Source organism: Colias eurytheme, chromosome 2 (genome assembly GCF_061535395.1).
Source record: "Colias eurytheme isolate Ceu_HAF_F1 chromosome 2, ilColEury1 Martin Lab GWU primary, whole genome shotgun sequence".
Classification (NCBI taxonomy): domain Eukaryota; kingdom Metazoa; phylum Arthropoda; class Insecta; order Lepidoptera; family Pieridae; genus Colias; species Colias eurytheme.
In genome coordinates, this window is record NC_142981.1 from 6,592,685 (window position 1) to 6,614,185 (window position 21,501).

Consider the following 21,501-nt stretch of genomic DNA (forward strand, 5'->3'; position numbering starts at 1 on the left):
AGCGCGTAAGGCGCGGGTGGGGAGCCGAGAAGCCTTGCGAAAATTCGTCGTCACAATATACTGCACCTACACCATTATATCGTAAAGTATGTGGGAAAACATTGCCTATACTACCTGTTATGTTGGTCAGTAGTATTTCCTGTATGAATACAATGCAGGCGTTGAAAATTTATAATTTAAGGCTGTGCTGTTACAACTTACACACTTAGGTAAGGTGTATGCTACATTACAGGCACATATTATTATTAAGATGTTGCTCTATCTTATAATTTTTAGTGGGCTGGGCAATGGGTCTTTACTTTATTATACCAGGAGAATAAATTGTGGTTTAAAAAGTATATTAAAAATGTATATTAGTGTTAAACAGTTCTTTTAGGCGAGTATTGTTGAAGTCGATAGTAAATAATCGTCGAGATCGCTTTGCTCTACCCGTAACTTCTAAGGCTGCGTATATTTTATTGATCAAATATATCAGACTGCAAATTCAATTTTCCTTTTTTTATACATTTTGTTTCCAAATGTGCAACACATTTACAGTTATCTGCTTTATGACGCAATTACCTGTATCACTCCAAGCTATCAATGGTGCCTACCTACAACGGCGTCATGTCTTTAGACGATCTACGGCACCGCATTGCATTCCTTGAAACTTGTTTTATGTAAGTAGTACAATAGATGCAATATAGCCATACGTAAAAGACACAACTTGCATACTTTATTTTTATACCCAGTTTGAAAAAATATGTTTTTCTCTAAAAGAAGAAATTAGTGCACTGTGCATCTTATTGTGTAAGATACACATTCTTAACACTACCTATTAAATAATGTTTTTAGGGTGACCTTTAAAACATGAGATTTGACTTGCGATTCTAAATTTGGAAACTCGTTTTTAACTAATGCGCAGACCTGAAGATAGCTACGTAAACACGTTCTCCTACACTTTTTTTTATTGATTTTGCAATCGATTGTCAACCTCAATATTTGAATGAAATCAAACCATGTTACATCTTACTTAATTATTCTGAATTCGTTATACCTATAATATTGAAAAGAAAAGGCTTTATTTACTTTTATTTTTTAAATGATATTTATCACATACAAGGCAATTTAATCAGCAAGAAACGAATCAATAGGACATATATTAGTAGGGAGCGGCTCTTCTGTTTTACACACTTCATGCAGAGGTTCAACAGAATTATTATCAGTACGATGGAGATGAGCAGCCAAAGTCGCGTTATCAGCTATAGCGGCCTGTAAGGCTCTTTCAAGACGGGCACTTGTGCTTCTCTCAGTTTCTAATGCAGCTTTAGTTTCTTCGAGAATGTTTTGGTCAACGTGTGAATCGTATTCCTTATTCCTTTTTTCTTGGACATCGGACAGTTTGCATCGAAGCTCACTAAGAATAACCTTCAGACGCATAATTTCAGCTGCAGGGCAAAAAAGAGATTTTTGTTGAATTTTAATCAGACAAAAAGTGTTAGGCCAGTCTGTAGCCTCACCTAATAAAGATAGGTATTTGATTAATGATTTTTAGGATTAACATAAAATGATTAACTCAATGTAAGTAATAACTGTCGAATCAGCCGTGATTAATTTTATTAGATCAACGTATTATTTATTAGGCTGGCCGCTGGATATGCGGAAGATACAAAGGAAAAGTTCATTAGTCAGTTTAGACGTTTAACGTGATTAATTATCTCAGAAAGTACTGGTCGAAATTGAAAATTGATTTTTCTGTTGAGGAATCTATTAATCTGGGAAGGTTACACTAATGTGTACTACTTCTTAGTTCCCATTGGTCTTATGTGTTAATACACAATGGGAACTAAGAAGTAGAGAAAAATATTGAACAATATTTGAGAGTAGACGAAGTTTATTAGGTCATATTATAGTAAAGTATAGAAATATCAAATAACCATTAGCATTATGCAATTCCCGATTAGTATCCTGCAGTTCAGCAGCAGCAAGACGCCGTTCCCGCGCATGTGCGGCTGCGGCCAAGCGCGCTCGCTCACGCAGCTCCGAGCCCGCGCTAGCGCATCGCTCCACGCGACGTAACTCGTTCTCCAAGCGACTTACCTCTCTATGACGTACGGAATAAGAAGCCTTATAATAAATATCGGTTGAAATACTAATATCGTATCTCCTATCTACTTGTATCAATTGATTGCATCAATCTTTGATAATTTTATATTATACTAGCTGTGCTCCGCGGTTTCACCCGCATTGCTCCGCTCCTGTTGGTCAGCCTGATGATATATAGCCTCGATAAATGGGTATAGATAAATGGATATCTAACACCGAAAGAATTTTTCAAATCGGACCAGTAGTTCCTGAGATTAACGCGTTCAAACAAACAAACTCTTCAGCTTTATAATATTATGTAATAGTATAGATTTATACAGTTAGAAAAATACTAGCTATAATAATATTAGCTCTCCATATATATATCTATAAATAATAATATTAGCTCTCCAAACAGACAGAACTATTGAGTACCTACTCATAATACTTTTACTCGACTATGTAGAGCAGACTGAGCAAAGCTCCTGTAAAGAAAATTCACAGGATTTCTGCACTTCAGTCTTCATATGTCACAGTAATCTAGCAAAGATTAACTTGTACTTTTTCATTATTAATATAACACCTTATTATTTTATTACTTTACTTACCAATAAACCTAAGAAAATCTATAATTATTTTTTTTCCGCACGCATCCATGCCACTAAATTATTTATTACGTATAATGAAAAAACCGTTTGACGTGAGCGTGCCAGTATGCAGTCATTTGGCACGTTTTGAGTCACTAATGGACTTTCCTCAAAATTTCAATGGAGCATTAATTATACCAATTGTAATTTAACGCTTTCTTTCTAGCTCTCTACTAACTTTTTCACATTCGCACTTATAAACACATTTCCAATTGGCAATTACTTACTAGATAATATTAATTAATGATGCTACACCTACAGTGATTATATATTAAAAGAGTTAACTGTAGCATAGTCTTCAGTTCTTCATTTTTTTAAATTTAAAAATAGATATTAATTTGAATAGGGTGAAACTATTTTTGTATAATTATTTACAATACCTGCGGGCATCTTCAGTAGCAGTATGTGTTTGTTCTTGCAGTTCTATGTACTGGCGTTGTAATGCAACGTGGGATGACTGAAGAGGTCTCAATTGTTGAAGTTCTTTTTCAAGTACAGCTATGTTTTCGCTCATCTCAGAACATTTTTCCTCGAAAAGCATCCGTGTACGTTCCTAAAAACAACTTGAATAACTTGCTTTACGGTTTGTTCCAGTTCTAGAGTACTTTTGTTTAATTTCTTAGAATGAGATTTGTGAATTCTTCGTAGGCACAAAAAATAAACATGTCTTTTATTGTGTGGGTTAAATAAGTTTAATTGTTTAGCTTCAAAAATCATTTGTCATAAATTAATTTCTAGAAACAATTTAAAAATTATGTGTTGTAACTAGTAATTTTTTTATGTATTATTATTTATTAGTACCTATTAATTTTTAATTTATTATAGTGGCTATGAATGTATGGATCAATGGATGGCAAAATCGAATCGAAAGCGCAAAAGACGATGTTGTTTCTGTACCTCTCATGTTATAGCAGTATGCACTATGCACCCAATTATACGTGGAATACATTATAATATAATACACATTTAAGTACCCTTAAACCATCACATTAAAAAAAAATATAAAGAAGTTGGTCTCATACCGCAACATCAAACTGAGCTTTAACGTGATTTAGGTTATCCTGTATGGTATTCAATGCTTGTGCTGCCTGAGCAGCACCCGCGGTGGCAGCGGCAGCATTAGCCTGCATATCCGCTGCGGCTTTCTCAGCTATATCGCGAGCTGCTTCGGCAGCTTCGGCACGAGCCGCTTCGGTGCGAAGTGCTTCTCTTAGTCGAGATTCAGATATCTAGTTTAATTATTTCGTATGAATGATAAGCGAATTAATATTTTTTTGCAAATAAATATTTCTTTATTATAAAGAGTATTATTTATTGATTGATTACGTTAAACTAGTTTATCCAAATACAGTTATCATAATTTATTATAACAATAATAATAAAATAAAATATAACAATTATATAATCTTTATATAATTAAAAATATATGAAATCAAATACAGACCGTTAATAGTTGAAATTCTCCCACCAATTCAGTAAATTGTTTTTCAAACATATCTAATTCTGTTGAATTCACTCCCATCTTATCTTATGTATATTATATTAAATAATCAAGTACTATATAACAATTACATTTGCAAGCAATACTATGTAATAATTAAATTAAATACAAATAATTGTATACAAGCTTATTAATTATATTAATTACAAATTTTGTTGCCTGTTTCACTCGTTGCGTTGGCGCGAAAACTTTTCGTGAACACAGAATAAATATAAAAAAAGTAAATTAGGCATAGGTATATATGTGTTCAGCCCAATCGTAAAACCATCGTAAAACATTATTTTTGTTAATAAGTTAAATAAAAAAAATATTAATCAAATTGATAATAAACTTCAATTTAAATACAATATTTTCAAGACACTACGAAAATAGCATCAAACAAAATTATGAGGTTATAAAATGTTTAATCAATCACCCTTGCAAAAATATTCTCCACCTCGTGCTTCTAACGAGATCAATTCAGGTTTTGTACGTAATTGAAATCTGTCAATTATTACGCCCTCTTGATAAGAACAGGCATTGAGAGGAATATTAAAAAAGGGAGATTGTTATTTTTTCCCTGGTCGTGAACAGTATAAAAAGAGCGGGGAATTTTCTAACATCGCATTTTCACCGCAGACGCATCTTTGGCAAGAAGGGTGAGATAATATTATATTATTATTATCATCAGTTTGCATTATTATTTTTAAATTTTTAAATAAGCATAACAAACAAAAACATTAAAAATTATCGTTCTTCCTGTTTCTACATTTGACATACCTATTATAGGCGCTACATAAATATTAGGCACGACCTTTGAGATAGATATTATTACTACGTATAGAGAGGACACCACGAACAAAATCTGTGCGACAAGCGCGGCTATTAACCTATAAATAATTGTTTTTTTTTAATTTTCGGAAAACGGCTCATAGAAAATGCTAGTCGACGATAAGTTTAAACTGCCCTAAACTACAAGTAATGAAAAGTAAAGAATGTCTGTAAAGTATCTAAATAATGGTCAAAATTCAGCTAGTTCAGTTCCCATTCATTTAAAAATGACCCTATATAAATATAAATTACATTATAAGCAACTCCTGTCTTCTATATTGAATATTGTATAGTTCAAACCAATCGAACTGCCTTTGTGATTTTTAGGTAGGTTTACCGTTTACGAAACTTGATAATTTAATGATTTATTCCCCTAGTTTATAAACCTCATCTCAGACACGATTTAAAATTATGATAAAACTCAAAAATAAACTTAGTTAACAAATGTTTTGTTTAGTTTCAGATAGACAACAAAAATGCGTTTATTAACGATAGTAGCGTTGGTTTTGAGCGTGGCGATAGTGATATCCATGCGATGCTGCGCTGGGGCCAGCGTCAGAGGCCTTCAGGTTCGCGAAGATGAAGACGAGCTCAGACCACGCCGAGTATACCGCAACTATGGTCTCAGGAACCAGTATGACGCCTTCGACGACTACGGACACCTCAGATTTGGCCGCTCCGAAGACTGACAGACACGTCACCATTCACATCGCAATTATCATAAACATAAAGGACTTCGATTAAATTAATGCAATTAACTTATGTCTAGTATTTAAATATCTATGGCTGGTATGATATTTAATATCCTTGTATAATAAATTAGAAGTACATATTTCGCATCCTGTTATTATGAATGTTAGGTCATTCGTAATCAATAAATATTTAAATTAATGTTTTGTTTTATTGCGTAAACCTGATAGTCCTTGTGTGGCACTCGATTTCATTGCGATTATTAATGGCAAAACCGAGTTGAGAGACGAGCTGTACTTGCACCCTAAATGTTACAATCATCATTAGGTCTCTGCTGGTGAAAATCTCATCTTCCAAAATCGTTTGGAAAAAAATATTGAACAAACATCTTATTTTTGAGAGATAACTTTATTAATAATTTTGTAGTCATAACATTTTTTTATTAATTATTAGGTTATTGAAAGGAATAAGTAAGTACCTTAAACTAAAGGAGAGGTAAGTGGGTGGGATTCATTTTTTTATAGTGATAAAAGAATGATCTCCATAGATATCTAGGTTTTAGGAATGGTAAAAAAATAAAACAGTACACTAAAGACATTAAATGAATTTATTATAACCAATAAATACATTTTACAACAATAATTGTTATAATTAGTGTTAAATTAAACTTATAACTGGGTTTCGTTGTGTACTTATAACACTGGTGTAACATTATCTACGATAAGAACACTGTTAAGGCGTTTTTATAATATACGATTCCATATAATATTTTCTTTAAAATTCTGGCGAAACTTTCAGCAATGTGACTCATGGCTATTATTTATTTTAAAGGAACCTTTGTAAATGCGTTGTATTTATGGAAGCAGATAAAAGTTATTTCGTTGTACTATTGACAAAGCTTAATATATGCGCCACAAATAATAACCAATCACATTACAACATCCATGCATACTTATATCGTATCGTAATTATAATTGACATAAACTATTTATGCTTACATAAGCTCTATTTGAATAATTTGGATGAAAGCTAACATGTATGAAATTAGGCACGTGTCATATCACTACCACTATGTTAAACAATAATGAGACTAGTTAGTTTTTCTAACCTACAATTTATTAATACATAATATACCTTAGTTGTAGATGATTCATTAACTACATTATAATAAACAGTAAATTGTACTTGGTGAATATGAAGCGTATTCAAATTAAATCTTTGATAACATTTTATCAATAATCCACAAAAACCCAAGTTCATAAAATTACCGTTATATATTAATATGTATAAATAAAAGTGGAATAATTTTTATAAATTAATAAAATATGTTTTATTTTCTTTCCTCATGTTATGAATATTAATTGTGTTTAACACTTCTTTACAGTGAGTATTAGCCAGCAACAGCCAATGGACTAATAACTGAAAAAATTGCATTTTTGATTTCGTTTTTTCTGCTTTATATGATGTCTCGCTTCTGCGTGTTACCGAGCAAAGCCTGAAAAAATAACAAATTGTTGTGAAATATTTTAAAGAATAAAAAAAATTCGATCACAAGGCGGCTCGACTTCTGTAAACTATTTTACAGAAAACGACATGTACAAAAATGAAATAAAATATATATTTTTTTAAGCGCATTCTCGTACTTATCGTACTACTATACGTATAATCTATAATATTACCTTGTTCACGAAATTAACGATAGCAGTAGCGGGTTGTTCCGGCTCTAGTTCAGCGAACACGTGGCACTGGTTGTCCGCTCCAGACGTAGAACGAGCCACGAAAGCGAAGATACGCCTGTGTACAAGGAGTAATTTATTAGAAACTCGCATTTTTTATCATAGTAATAACTTAGGCCCCGGAATCACAGACACAATAGAAAATCTATTGTGTCGTGGAAAAATCGGGCCGTTTGGGGCTCAATGGGTTAAAGAGATAAAGGAACAAGGTTTTCCAATGTTTAACGTTCTACATAAGAGAAGAAAAAAAATTTCTTTACGTAGTTTCCAACACGTTAGAACTAAAACACAAGGTTTTAACTTGAAAGATTACAATTAACGTTTAACATAGTGTATACAGTCTTTGCAGAACTTACTTCTCGCCTTGTTTTCCATTATCCACGTAAGTGTACCGCCTCTCGTCAGGGTCCAGGCCGGCGTAAGAAACCATGTTGGATGGGTAGTGTCGCCTGAAGAACAGTTTCCGAGCTGAGTCCGTTAATGTTATACCACCTCCGAAGACTTTGAAGTGGACTACATGTGCTAAACCCTGTAAAGAATAACATATTATAGTTTATAAATTACTTAGAAAATAATTGATAAAATAACAATTTTATTGATTCGATTGCCTATTATTTTAAATAATTTATTTATTTATTTAACTCTTTAATAGTTGTACAGAAGCCTTAGAACTACTTACACAATACACATAGAACAGAGTACAACTATTTTGGCGGCCTTATCACTTAATAGTGATCTCTTCCAGGCAACCACGGTAATAATTTTATGTACCTACTTATTAAGTGGGTACCTGCGATACTATTTCTACTTACCATATTTTACAGTGGAGTTTCGAGATACCATTATACATATGTGGGAAATGTGTCTTATCGCTAAAACATGCATTAATTTTATTTGACAAAAAAATTGAGAAGGCATCCTCAGAAGTCAGAACTAAGTATATTTATGTTACTACTGACAGTATACATTACCTTTTTCTGTAAGATATTCTGTACAGCGCGTTTAACAGCGGCTGGTCCAGTCAGGGCTTCTGTATTTTCGGATCCCAAGAGGAGCACATTGCAAGCCGCACCCGTCGCGAGCAAAGCGCGAGCGGCCGCGTTCACACTGCCACCAGTCCAAGGATCTCTGATAAAAATATAATGTCATGTTAAAATCATTGGTAATTAATATCTAAAGACTATTGAATGCGTAAAATGAATAAGTTGTGTTTAATGTCTGTCATGAGGTAAAAAGGAGTCGCTGGGAAACTTGTATTGAAGCAATAACTTAACAACTTACTAGTTTAAGATAATAACCATTAACGCTGTAATAAACAATACATTTTTCATACTGTTTTCGTAAACCTGTCGATTTGATATTATTATACTATTTCTATTTTCAGCTCACCTATCAGGCAGTTTAAGCGGTACAGGCAGAGCCAACGGTGTAACAGTATGCTGGTACACAAGCGCTGAGAGCGATCCGAACACGGGCTCGTCGGGGCAACCACGCAACCGCACACCACGCGCGGTCGGCTCCACGAGGAAGTGCCGCACGCCGCCCGCGCCGCCCGCGCGCACCGCCAGCCCGAACGCGCCCGGGAACGAGTTCGAGTCGCGCACTATGAACGCACCCTCTTCTAGCTGAAGAAGCGCGGCAACGGCTGTTGGGACAGGTGAAAGATTAAAAAGTGGCACGATGGAAGACATGCGGTGAACGCTCAAAAAGTATCACTTAAAAACTTTATTCATATACATGTTTGTTTATATTCCTAAAATATCAAGTACAAAAAAGACAATGAGTCTACAAATTCCGATGCGGTACATTTTTTTTCGTAAGGTAAAACTATTCTACTTAACTATTATTTATTTATTTATTATTTTATTTAACATAGTTAGCTGAAGTTGAATAATATCACTGCCAAATATTTTTTTATATTTAGCAAATGTAATTGAGATTTCATTAAAGTGTGGCAATAGATAACACCGATTTTGTTCATCAAAATATCGTGGGTATAAGATCACTCACCGTCATCCCGTGATATATTAGGCTTGTACCAGTAGTGGCTGGTATCCCGCGCGAACCGCACGCGGTCTGGCGCCACGTGCTGCAGTTCGGAACCGCTGAGGCTGGAGCGCCGCGACCCGTTGCTGCCGTTGAACGTCCGGTACTCAGACTCCGGGCTGCCTTCACGATCTTTCCTGTTGTTAAATAATTATGATAAGCTGTTATACCACAGATAATTTTATACTATAGCATTAGTCATGTACAGTCCAATAGGGAAAGATCTGGTATAAGATTGGAATAAGTTAAAAGAAGTCGGGAATGCTGTTTATTAATACGTTGTTTATAAGTATATTTATTTATTAAAATATATTTAACTGCTTTCCAAACCGGTGGTAAATTATAATTATTATTCTGTATTTTTACGATCCAAAATTTTTATGAATAAAGGTTTGAATTTGAGTATATCAAGTTTTAGACTAGTTATTGCCTAAGCACATTGACTTGGTATTTTATATTCATCTAATTTGGTTCATGATAAATACATTATTTTTGGATATAATATAACGACAGTACCTTGCAGATGGTGGGGAGCGGGGAGGTCTCGCGGATAGCGAGGGGGTAGGCGTGGGGGGGTACGGCGTGCGCGGGTGCGTCGGGAACGCGGGCGTGCCGGCGCGTGACTCTGCGCGGGATTCCGCGCGCGACCAGCTCTCTGTTCGTTCACGGATCTACGGAATAACGTAACTTTTAAGAAGAAAAGAAAAAGAAAAGAACAATTGCTTGCCATATTGGTAAATTCACCAGTAAATTTATCGTGTTTTCCAAGTTCTCTTAAATTAATTTACATATTTTAGCAAACTGCAAAGCAAAACTGAAGTCTGAACTTCAAATATATTTTACTGTACATATTCAACATAGTGTTATAAAATATATAATTTATATTCCTTAGCTTAGCTTTTTACTTACGGTGGAATCATTATGAGGGGGCTCTGCAAGAGACAAGAGACCGGGCGCGGTGGTGCTCGTCGGTGTACTGCTCGTACTCCACTCACGCATTGTCATCTTTTCATACATGAACTTTCTAGATGAGGTCCTGTAATGTTTTAAGAATTTAACATTGCATGTACAATTAAATTACAATGAATAATTTTATCCAATGTTATTAACTAGGTACGAATAATTTTTTGTGGAATAAGACATTTAAAATGAAATGGTTTATATTATAGTCGTAACATTTTTGCTTTTTCTTAAAGCCACGTTAGTTTTAATTAAATTTTACCTGTCTGGAGCTTGAGGGCTGATGCTGTCTGTTCGGTGGATCGTGCGTGTGTTCACGTGCAAGGGGACACTGAAGTCATCGTCGTCGTCTGCAAACGCCGTGGTATCGCTCGTGTATCCGTCCACACTGAAATGTTAGTAGAGATGGAGCTTTAAAAAGATCTTCAAATTAAGAATTATTTTGTTAATCAAACTGAAAATATCTTTGTCTAGATTTGGGTGGAATTCCAGGTGAAAAAAATGTATCGATAATTAATGTTCTTATCTCGGTTAAGGTCAAACAAGATTTTGAGAATATACATTATTATTATTTTTATAGCTTGTCGTATAACTCATGAACACTACAAAGTAAAATAAATTACCGGTGACTAGCGGACCGTCGCACATGTCTCGAAGGAGCGTCCCACTCTAACGGCAGTCGAGCGACTCTTTCTCTTGCCTCCTTCCTTTCCCTTAACTTTTGCTGTTGCCTTTGAAGCCATGTGAGACCCGAGTTAAATTCGACTCCACTCTCTGATCTTCTTGGTTCCCGACTACGAGAGCTCTCATGCCATCCGATCGTGCTTGTCGACCGCCATGTGTCATTGTCTTGTATTTTCCGCGCACTGCTTGGTGGCCGTTCTATTCTTTCCGCATCGCCGTTCATCCATCTAATGATAAAATTAGAAGAATTAGTAATTTTATTGCATTTCTTAATTTCAATAAGATCTTAAAGTCACCAATGATTAATTCTCCATCTCATTACTCTAAAATACGATTATAGCTTTTCATTAAAGCCTCATGGCTCAAAAAGCTTTAAATATAAAGTTTTAAATATGCGTTTATTGTTTACGAACATAGGATACAGATGTAAAGTTTACACATAAGTTTACGTTAGGAAATGTGTTTAGGCGTAGGTACCAACATCAGTCGCTTGCGGTGCGACAGTCGACCGTTTATGGCGACGATTATCTCGAAATAGCAACTTGTTTGGGTCACAGTAACGACGCAATCACACGCCATCAAACAGAGTCCAAATTGTTAGTGAAAACAAGTTATGACCGTCATAGTTGTAACTTGTAGGCAATAGCTTTTATTGTGTAGACCTTAACGAAACTATAATAAAACGTGGCAAGAATGATACAAATATGTATTACGGAAGTTGAATTGGAATCACATAATAAATATGTCTGAAAAGTGAAGGTTGTGGGTGGTAAGGTAAATATTGTGGCAGATCCATAACAAGTAAAACATAATCAAAATAAGTACCAAGAATAACGACATCAACGTCAGTTATATATGGCGTTATCTATAAAAGCTCTTATGCAGCGAAGTGCGAACATCGCTTAGTAAGTGTATCAAATACAAATACCTGTACTATAAGCACTACATGTACAGGTAATGTAGCAGAACGACTGACCTAATAAATCTAACCCACTCCTAATATAATAATTAGTGTTTCCGTTTGAATGAAAGCTGACAAATGTTTTTGATAATAATACATATTATGTTGGTGATTTGATGAAAATTAGGGACGTTAGATTTTTTTATTTTTTTTTTATGTAAGAGCATCATATACGGTATGCACAGTTCTTTATCATAAGCTCATTTGTAAATCCATCTAAAGTATTTGTTTATACCACAGACTAATAATAATTTTATACGTTTTTCTCATTTCGTAATATCACTACTAGGTACATGGATGTGATTAGTTAATATTTTATGTTTATAGCAATGATAGATCACGAACAATATGGATAAATAACAATATAACATAGAATTGTTTCATAATAGATATCTGATAAGATAATGAAAGTGATAAAATAATAACAAGTGATAATATTGGATTGCTGAGTAGACCGTTATTTTCTTTGATAAATCAATATTACAATAAATAGTTAATCATTACGAGGTTAACAAATCTATGGATTTTTAGCTGGCTGAAACTTGAATTGGAAGAAAATACTAATAATGTATTTTTTCTTGTACATAATATCATTATCGACTCGACACTTTTAACGCCAACCAAATGACAATTGACTCGATCGGAATTGTTTTCCATAACAGCAACAAATATAAACACTACCTCTATAATATATTTTTTGGATATGTAACTAACTCCTATTGTGACTTGATGACTGCTTTTAGAATGTTGCAATAATTATTCCTCCACTTTTTGTAAACATAATATTATATTTAATGACATTATAAGTTGAATCTTTCGTTAATACTTATTTAATGGATTTTATGTTATTATTTCAAATGATATCTTGTGATAAGCCGGTGCCAATGACATTTCAAGTTACTTGCAAGTTGCATCACCACTAATTAGAGAACAGACCCGCATTATAAGTAACACAAGCTTAAGATGAATTATTGTAATGGTAAATTACTCATATATCTATTTGTGATACGAATCCTAATCCTAATACTATTATAAAGGCGAAAGTTTGTATGTATGGATGTTTGTTACTCTTTCACGCAAATACTACTGAACCGATTACAATGAAATTAAGCACACATATAGAGAGTAACCTGGATAGGTTTTATCCCGGAAATCCCACGGGAACGGGTTTTTCTTTGAAAACGCGGGAGAAGCAGCGGGCGGAAAGCTAGTTTTACATAATTTTGTATTGTTATTCAAATATAATATATATGTTTGTCTAATGCCGATAAAATTATCAAAATGCATCCCTATGTTTTTCTTTAGTCCTCTAGGTCTAGAAAGGTCTAGAAGTTTACAGTCTACGCAGTCAAAAAAAGTATGTGTAACGGGTGACAATTTTAGTGATAAATCGTGTTTTTCAGTTTTTTTTTCGTGATCGTGAGCTTTTTTCGCTTTTACTTTAATATTACGATATTTTATCCTATTCAGAGCTTAAATTTCCTGTATCTATATCAGTATATATGTATTCATTTCAAGAGCGACAAAATAGTTTCATTGGGATAAAAACGCTTGTTATTCAATCAACACCCACAAGACAAGTGCTTCCCACACAGTAAATTATCGAGGAAATCAACTAATAGTTCGCAAAAAAGGAAAAACAGTACCTACCTACTATATCCCTTTTTAATTTTAATAGTTAAATATAACGAAGTATGTTCATTCTCATCGTAACTCAAATTGAGTGGCTACAAATACAATTAATAAGACATAAAGATATATAGCACTTGGGCTTGTGGTGTAATAGCCGAGATTGCTCATGGGATATTTTATTACCCTTCTTCATTGACAACAAAGTGGGTCGACCGTAACGCGACTAAATAAATGAACCAATCGCTCAGTGTTAGTGCGGTGTTCATTAATTGTAAATAACTGATGTTCCAGTGTGAAACAATGTTCCCACGAGAAATCTATGTCCAGCAACGACATAAATATATGGCTTTTCGCTTGAGCAATTAACGCCAAAAAGTAGAGTTTGTAAAGCTTGTATTTTGCTAGCGTTGTCGATATTGTGAAGGTTAAAGTTTTGCTATAAATACATTGTAAATAGTGGAGTCTTAAATGTAAACACAGCACATGGGCAGTGGGCGCAGGCGCGCGGCCTCCACGCCTACAACAGGAACACATGTTTATAAGGCAGAACAAATGCGCGTTCTTTTAATTATTATTCACCACTAATTTACTATTCAGCTCGAACGAAACAAAGGTTATTATAATATATAGTGGACGATATGATGTCATTATTTAGTTATTTTTACTACTTTTGTTCATGGCAATGTTAATTTTCTATTACTTATAATGAAAATTGTAATTTCCATTTTCGTAATTTTATTCAAACAGATCAATCCAAAGATTAAATATTTAGGCTAATATATTGAATGAACTAAGAAAATAAAAGATAAGATAAGATGAGGCTGAAATGTATGAAATAATTGAATTAACTACTTTTTAATTACAATATATGTACATATATCTATTTATTACTAACCTTCCATTTGTCAAAGGCGAAGCAGGTTGAGGAACTGATGGGGTAGTGGTCGTCGTGGTGACATCCTCATAAGTCAATTTTCGAAGCGTCCGTGGTGACAGAGGAGTTCGAGGTGAAGGGTCGGGGGTAATAGTCCGTTCATCATCATCATCTTCTATGGGTTGGTATCCCCGATCACTGCCCAAGGCTCGCCGCACGAGCTCAGGGCTGGCGAGGCGGTTGGACGCCCGAAGCATGCCGGGTCGGAGGCCGGGTGCTCCGTAAGTAAATGGCGCGGAGTCGGTGCGCGCGTGGTACGGTATGTCGGGTGCACGGTCGACCGTCGACTGCGGCGTGGCCGGCGGCGGGTCAGGTAGCGCGCTCACGGTGCGCAACATGTCCCCTAGAAGCGCGTCCAGCTCATCGGGCGGACTGGGGGCGGCCCGCCGGCCCGCCGACGAGATGCCGGAGTCCATAGAGGCGCTGAGCGGCGAGGAAGGGCCGCCGCCCGCGCGCACTACGGTCGCGTAGATAGATCCGTCGAGAGGGCCAAATGTGTGAGCCGCTTCTGTGCCGTCCCCCGCTTCACCTCCAGAGCCTTCCGCACTGCCGTTATTGTCGCCTGTAGAAATGTTATTACGTGAACATAAAGTAATCAAACAACTGATAGCATAACGTTATCATGCAGATGGATTTACGTGTCGACGGCGCGGCGGTAATGCGTTATGTACTGAGTACGATTAAACACTAATTCAATCACAACGATATTGTGTCTCTGCACATGTGACTCTATGAGGAATAACTTGTGTTTGACTTGTGCGTGTACTACAATAAAACTTGATTACTAACGACTACATAGATACTAAGATAAATGAGACAGACACTCATTAACTGTATATTAGTGGTATCGAGCCGTGGCACATTTACGCACGCAACGAGACCCGGACCGTAACCATAAATGGACTAAGTTTGCTTCCCGTTACATGTATCCCTCTCGTCACCGTTGTCTCGCGGAATGCTAGAAAGAAGTCTCCTTATTCAGCGAATATAGAATACGGACTTGCTTGAAATAGATTTAGTGATGAATGATTCTTAGATTCATAATATAATTCATTACAACAGTGTCTATGTTAGAACGTAAAAATATTAAATAATACTGTTCACAATGAATTAATATTCCCTCGAGTCATAAATATGTTTCTCTATAATCAATTTTAGCTTAGCCTTCTTATTACATTAACGAGCAGATTTGGAACTTAGATGATTATCAAGGCAATGTGGCAACTCTCGGTTCAAGGTGATATGATGTCGCCTAACAAGGAAGCTTTTCGAAACTTCGTACTTATATGGTATTCCATAACGCAACAGCGTACTATTTATTCTTACAACCATTCTTAGCTAATCTGCATTTGTTTGAGATTATTAGGTATATTTACGTTTAATTTAATTTGAAAAACTGTTTAAGATTTATGACTTCATTTGAAAATAGGTTTAACCTATAAAGGTTAAACATTAAGGTGTCAATAAAATGTTTTAAAAGTGGATTTAAAAATGTTAATACTTTCTCTCTTAAAAAGGTATGCAGAGGTCGGCCGGAACTTAACAATGAGTTCTGGGAACAGTGTATCTAGAGAACAAATATGTAGAGCAAAAATCATGCAATAATACCTATAAGAAGAGAAAAAAATATATGAATGAAATAGATTCCCTTATTTTTATGAATAGAACTATTTAAAGAGAGAAAAATAGAATCTTTTACTCTCATTTTACTTCGTTGTACCTCACAACAAGCTGAGAAATGAAACTAAACGTGAACATGTCAATAGCGCAATTAGCATAAAGAAATCAACGTCAACATGATGAACGTATTATGGAATACGTAGTTATTTCTGTGATGTCAACGAAAATAAATCGAACTGAGTTGAGAGGGCTACTGTTACGAAAGCGGATAGCCGCAGGAAGAGGATGCTGCCGATGTGCCTGACGCCAAAATGTACGCTCCAATTACGTCACATTGCAAAACAAACTAATTTTATTCTTATTTAGACAAAAAAATTTTAACATTCATAAAAACTCGCAAAAAGTGAAGGCTTGCATAATAAACATTCTTCGAACGAGTTCTTTTAATAAGCTGTTAAAAATCTGGTTTTTTGAATATTGATTATTATTGATGTTTGCTCCAATAAAACAGCGGATGTGTAAATTTTTAGAAAATGTTCTTGTTTTATTTGCTAGAGTTTGAATTTGTTTTTTGTAAATTAAATGTAGCGTCCAAATATTTATAGGTATTTACTCCTTTTATGATATCTATACAATGCTATCAAAGAGATAAAGGTACTACAAATCACGAAATGTATTTGTAAAATTGATAAATACAAGAACTGGGCCGGTGTGAAGGTGAACGCTTGCTCGTGACGGCTCCCAATGATGTCATCGCGCCTCTACCTCCTGTTTCTACGAACCTCTAAGCACCATATTATTATTCAACCTTATCCACCAGGTTATCTTATACGTTGCCGAACTTAGCTTGAAATTGCAACCTGTTTGAGGCTTTTACCTTTTTTAGTCATTTAAAATATGATGGAGTTTATGGCTTATGAGAAACTTTAAAACATTTGCTCAGGTTTATATCGATTGAATATAAAAGACATGTCGTGATCTAATGTGTAATATTCTATGTTAATTAACGTTAAGTAAGTTATGGCAAAAACATCACAATGCCCTTATGTTTACCGAGGAGTTTGATTTTATTAGATAATCGATACTTTCAATCGATCAATCAGAAGAGTATTAATGTTTATGGAACGGTTGTCGGTTTAAGTGTAGTTTCGTTCTATTTTAAGTACCAAATAATTTCCATCGTAACATTAAACACAATAAATAACTAAAGTATTACTCACAGAAATTTCATGAGTCTTGTCATATCTTACATATTTTGATAACAGAAACACATTCCCATTGACCGAAAGCACATATTGAAAGCGAAAGTGGCTCTTAAATACGCGAGTTGACACTTAGCACTAACATATACGAGTGTAGGCACACGTGCGCGGTCGGTGCACATGCAGTATTGACTGATTGAAAGATTTAATGAGTTGGATAATATCTTGATAAACTCGTTTCTGAAGCATTTATTTATGATAAAAATGAATACAGCGTCCGTTATTTCATATTACGAGAACATATTTTATCTATAACAGCAACTAAAAAAGAAAGCGAACGCGCGTTCGTGTAATAGCGGATAATTTGGGTTTACTAGGCAAATTATTTTTGTTTTATCATTCTATGCACATGCCCAGTAAGAATGTTACATAGTTTTATGTATGTGGAATAATAAAAGATTTAAAACCCACGTTAACATTGTGGATAAGATTAATTTATTGCCGGTTGTGTGAGTTCAAACTAAGTGATGCGATGTTTTACCTCAGTTATGTTTAATTCAAAACAAGTACAGCTCTGTCGAAGAGCATGAGTGGTTGGTTTTATGTGATCATTAAGATTTAGATGTTTGGTTAGCCATGATGTGAAGGAAAATACGATTATAAATAACTGTTGACAATTGGAAACATGATTTTAGTACCTAACTAAAATATTTTCAACGCAACACAACTTAAATGTATTGTAGTGTTGTAACTGGTGTTTATATTTATTTAACAAACACGATTAATTGAATACCTACTGTATGTATAGATTAACACTTGAGTACACTTATGAACAATTACTTTTAATCGTGTGAGACACAGTGTAATGGTCAATGATCTTTCTTGATTTGAATCGAATTGGTTTGGAGCGTTACAAATGGGACAGTTTGAGGGCTCGTGATGACCGGCGAGAGGACATCAATCACTAATTCTTCACGGTGCTCAATTATCCACCACGGTGTTAGTTTACAACGACCCGTGATCTAATTGAACATTGACATAGAACTTTGTCCATAACTAATAGTTACGATAACGTGAGTACATATTTGACACACGCATTCGACTTCTATGAATACCAATGCTAGAGCCCGCATTGTTTGTAGTTATTTAATAGGAATTAATAAGAGACTCACCTATTGGTTATTCAATCCAAAAATTGTTTAGCGAACTTTTTATATGTTTTCGTGATAAGACAAGGCGCGGATTTTAATGAAGTGGGCAACCGGTTCGAAATGTTGTGTACGACTGGGCGGGCGGCGCGCGGCCGGGCGGTCGAGTCCAAAATAGCTTAGCACCTGCATCGACACCCGACCGCCACCTATACGATAACCGTTTTGTCAACTCACATAATGACACGGTTTCAATGGAACACCGTGGCCGTCGAATATTTGCCAAATTATAATTAACGTGTAAATTAACGTTTCAAAATTCTGTTAAAATTACCTAACACCCAATTAATTTTATTTTATTATGTTATATTTGTTTTCAAAACGAAATTGTCTTTTATACCGATGTTCTCTTTGAAATAAATAGAAAAACCATCCTTTTATCATTAATAAGCGTTCTGTATGTAGATCAATGTTATTTAAAACTAAAGTTATGCGATGTTTTATCGTTTAGTTAATTAGGTGAAGGCGAAACGTTAAATTGACAGTGTAAATAAACTTAGGTACCGATAGACGCGCCCGAATAGTATCTATGCATGATAGATTCCATTTATACAACAAAGAAATTCTTTACTAAATCGTTTACATTTGGATAATTTCATATTTAATCATATAATATTTGTTTACGAAGAGTATGTCAATACTCAAATACTTTATCATTCTTGGTTGCAAGTACGTATACATAGATCGTACCTACTAGAATATAGAGCATAAATTTTGTACCTATTTACAAAATCATAAACATTCCGAAATTATTTTATTAAGTATAATAAACATGTTTTATATGGTAGATTCATAAAATAGATAGCTTGCGAATAAAACCTCTAAGCATCTCATTAAGTTGAAGGAACAAAAAGGTAGTTGAGATTTATATCGTCACAAGAGAAAAGAACTTGTTTGTTAAAAAATAAAAAGCTACCATCTAAAACTCACAAAAAGTCGGATACGAAGTCGTAGAATCAAAATATAAAAAATAGGAATTTATTAAATATAAGTTTACATTTCGCATTAGAAATTATTGCTTTTGTCAAGCTATTATACTTTCAAATTCAATAAAGTAGATAAATGTGTAACATTTATGTACCGGATAACATTTATCTTAGAATATTACGAATAAATGTCGGGCTGAATCTGCCCTAAATTAGTTTTTATAGATCATATATATATTTTGCATTAATGATTTCTTATGTTCTTTTAAATTATACAAAGAAGATAAATGTTATATTTTACATAATAAACTTACGTGCTCTATAGAAAGTTTGTAATTTATATTAAGATGAGGATTATTCAAATCCTCGGATATTTATATATCCTTCGGATGACTTCGAAGAAAGTGTACGTTTGGTAAATAAAATTGGTGTTCCGTTTTACAAAAAAAATGTAAAAAAATATTAATAGGACGAACTATACGACGTTTATTCAATGAAAATTAACATTAACAATTTCTAAAAATACTAGCTCCCCGGCCGCGGCTTTCCTTCTTTGACTCATACTCTTTTTAAGTAGCTTATATTCTATCCTAAGATCTAGTTGAAGACTACCTTTGTTCAAATTTATTATTTAGTATTGAATGAAAAATAGATCCAAGTGGTTAGGCGGAAAAGCATCACAGATACGCAGATAGAGTTGATTTCGCATTTAAATTATAATAATGAATAAACGACTAAACTACTACTATAAGATCATGATATTCTTTTCCTGTCCTGTAAATTATCATCAAAGTTACCATTCACCAAATAAAAATATGTTTAAAAATTAAATTTCAACGATGAAGAACATGAATAGCAAAGGTACGCATTTGGTACGCATAGATGTTAAACTGTAATCGAAGGGTCATGAAAGTGTTTTAACTTTGATCTTAAATGTCAAGTTAAATGTCAAAAACCTTTATCAAATAGTTTGTAAGTCAAGAATTCGAGATCTTTTAATATTATTAGGGAATCTAAACGAAGTCAATAGATGCTTTTATGTAGGTATTAGATTTCTTGTCGACCGCTTGATTCAATCCATGAATTTAAATATTTATACATATTCAAAGTTTATCATAATAAAACCGGCCAAGTGCGAGTCGGGCTCGCGCACAAAGGGTTCCGTAGCAGCAAATATAATAAATTACAGTTAAATCAACCTATCTCAAAAACTATAAGAGATACTTTGATCAAACCAAAAATCGTTGAAAGAGTTAATTAGCATGCATCACCTCTATTTTTTTTAGAATTTTATACCCCGTAGTTATAAAAATAGAGGGGGGGGGACATACTTTTTACGACTTTGAGAGCTGATATCTCAAAAACCGTTCACTTTAAGAAAAATGTTTTTTAGAAAACTTTATATCATTTTAAAAGACCTTTCCATTGATACCCCACACGGGTATGTACATCGAAAAAAAAAATTTCATCCCTCAGTTACATGTATGGGGGGCCCCACCCCCAATTCTTTTTTTTACTATTTAGTGTCATATTTTTGTAGCGGTTCATACAACACATATTCCCATCAAATTTCATCACTGTAGTACTTATAGTTTCCGAGTAAATCGGCTGTGACAGACGGACAGACGGACAGACGGACAGACGGACATGACGAAACTATAAGGGTTCCGTTTTTGCCATTTTGGCTACGGAACCCTAAAAATTGGGTTAACGATAAGACATTTTTTGAATTTGCTAAATCATATATCTTTTATAATCCATTAAAAAGCTTAGGTATTAACTGTGTATTTAAATCAAGACGAGACTATGAATTTTTATTATTAAATAAAAATACAGTACATTTTTTTATAAATTCTTAAAAGTTAACACATTCATATAAC

At 34.3% G+C, this 21,501-nt stretch overlaps 3 protein-coding genes across 9 annotated transcripts in view; 1 reads left to right on the forward strand and 2 right to left on the reverse strand.

Annotated features, from left to right (window-relative positions):
* The first annotated feature begins 10 nt into the window (after positions 1 to 10).
* LOC149910405 (uncharacterized) lies at positions 11 to 5,875 on the forward strand. 3 transcript variants are annotated; one of them, XM_090113455.1, is made up of 2 exons: positions 11 to 86; positions 5,480 to 5,875. In XM_090113455.1, exon 2 carries the CDS (start codon positions 5,499 to 5,501, stop codon positions 5,709 to 5,711), a length of 213 nt encoding a protein of 70 aa, XP_089969581.1. In that variant the 5' UTR covers positions 11 to 86; positions 5,480 to 5,498; the 3' UTR covers positions 5,712 to 5,875. The 3 variants fall into 3 exon arrangements, with proteins under 3 accessions (XP_089969581.1, XP_089969588.1, XP_089969580.1); XM_090113462.1 differs by lacking the exon at positions 11 to 86 and adding an exon at positions 4,823 to 4,850 and having other exon boundaries at positions 5,486 to 5,875; XM_090113454.1 differs by lacking the exon at positions 11 to 86 and adding an exon at positions 4,824 to 4,850.
* LOC149910406 (uncharacterized) lies at positions 1,108 to 4,233 on the reverse strand. The gene is made up of 5 exons (XM_090109838.1): positions 4,156 to 4,233; positions 3,734 to 3,940; positions 3,092 to 3,264; positions 1,917 to 2,083; positions 1,108 to 1,427 (listed from the first exon to the last, which is right to left on the reverse strand). The coding sequence occupies exons 1-5, from the start codon at positions 4,231 to 4,233 to the stop codon at positions 1,108 to 1,110; spliced, it is 945 nt and encodes a 314-aa protein (XP_089965964.1).
* A 426-nt stretch (positions 5,876 to 6,301) lies between the features above and the next one.
* Positions 6,302 to 21,501, reverse strand: part of by (focal adhesion protein tensin) — a 78,684-nt gene continuing 63,484 nt past the window's right edge. For 4 of the 5 annotated variants that reach the window (XM_090113483.1, XM_090113508.1, XM_090113498.1 and 1 more), the window contains 11 exons: positions 14,627 to 15,227; positions 11,078 to 11,365; positions 10,717 to 10,842; positions 10,404 to 10,530; positions 10,011 to 10,165; positions 9,459 to 9,631; positions 8,838 to 9,093; positions 8,420 to 8,576; positions 7,805 to 7,977; positions 7,392 to 7,506; positions 6,302 to 7,207 (listed from right to left, as the gene is read on the reverse strand). In XM_090113483.1, coding sequence (XP_089969609.1) covers positions 7,169 to 7,207; positions 7,392 to 7,506; positions 7,805 to 7,977; positions 8,420 to 8,576; positions 8,838 to 9,093; positions 9,459 to 9,631; positions 10,011 to 10,165; positions 10,404 to 10,530; positions 10,717 to 10,842; positions 11,078 to 11,365; positions 14,627 to 15,227 — 2,210 coding nt within the window. In that variant the 3' untranslated portion in view covers positions 6,302 to 7,168. The remainder of the gene's footprint in view (positions 7,208 to 7,391; positions 7,507 to 7,804; positions 7,978 to 8,419; positions 8,577 to 8,837; positions 9,094 to 9,458; positions 9,632 to 10,010; positions 10,166 to 10,403; positions 10,531 to 10,716; positions 10,843 to 11,077; positions 11,366 to 14,626; positions 15,228 to 21,501) is intronic. The other variant, XM_090113491.1, reaches the window with a different exon arrangement.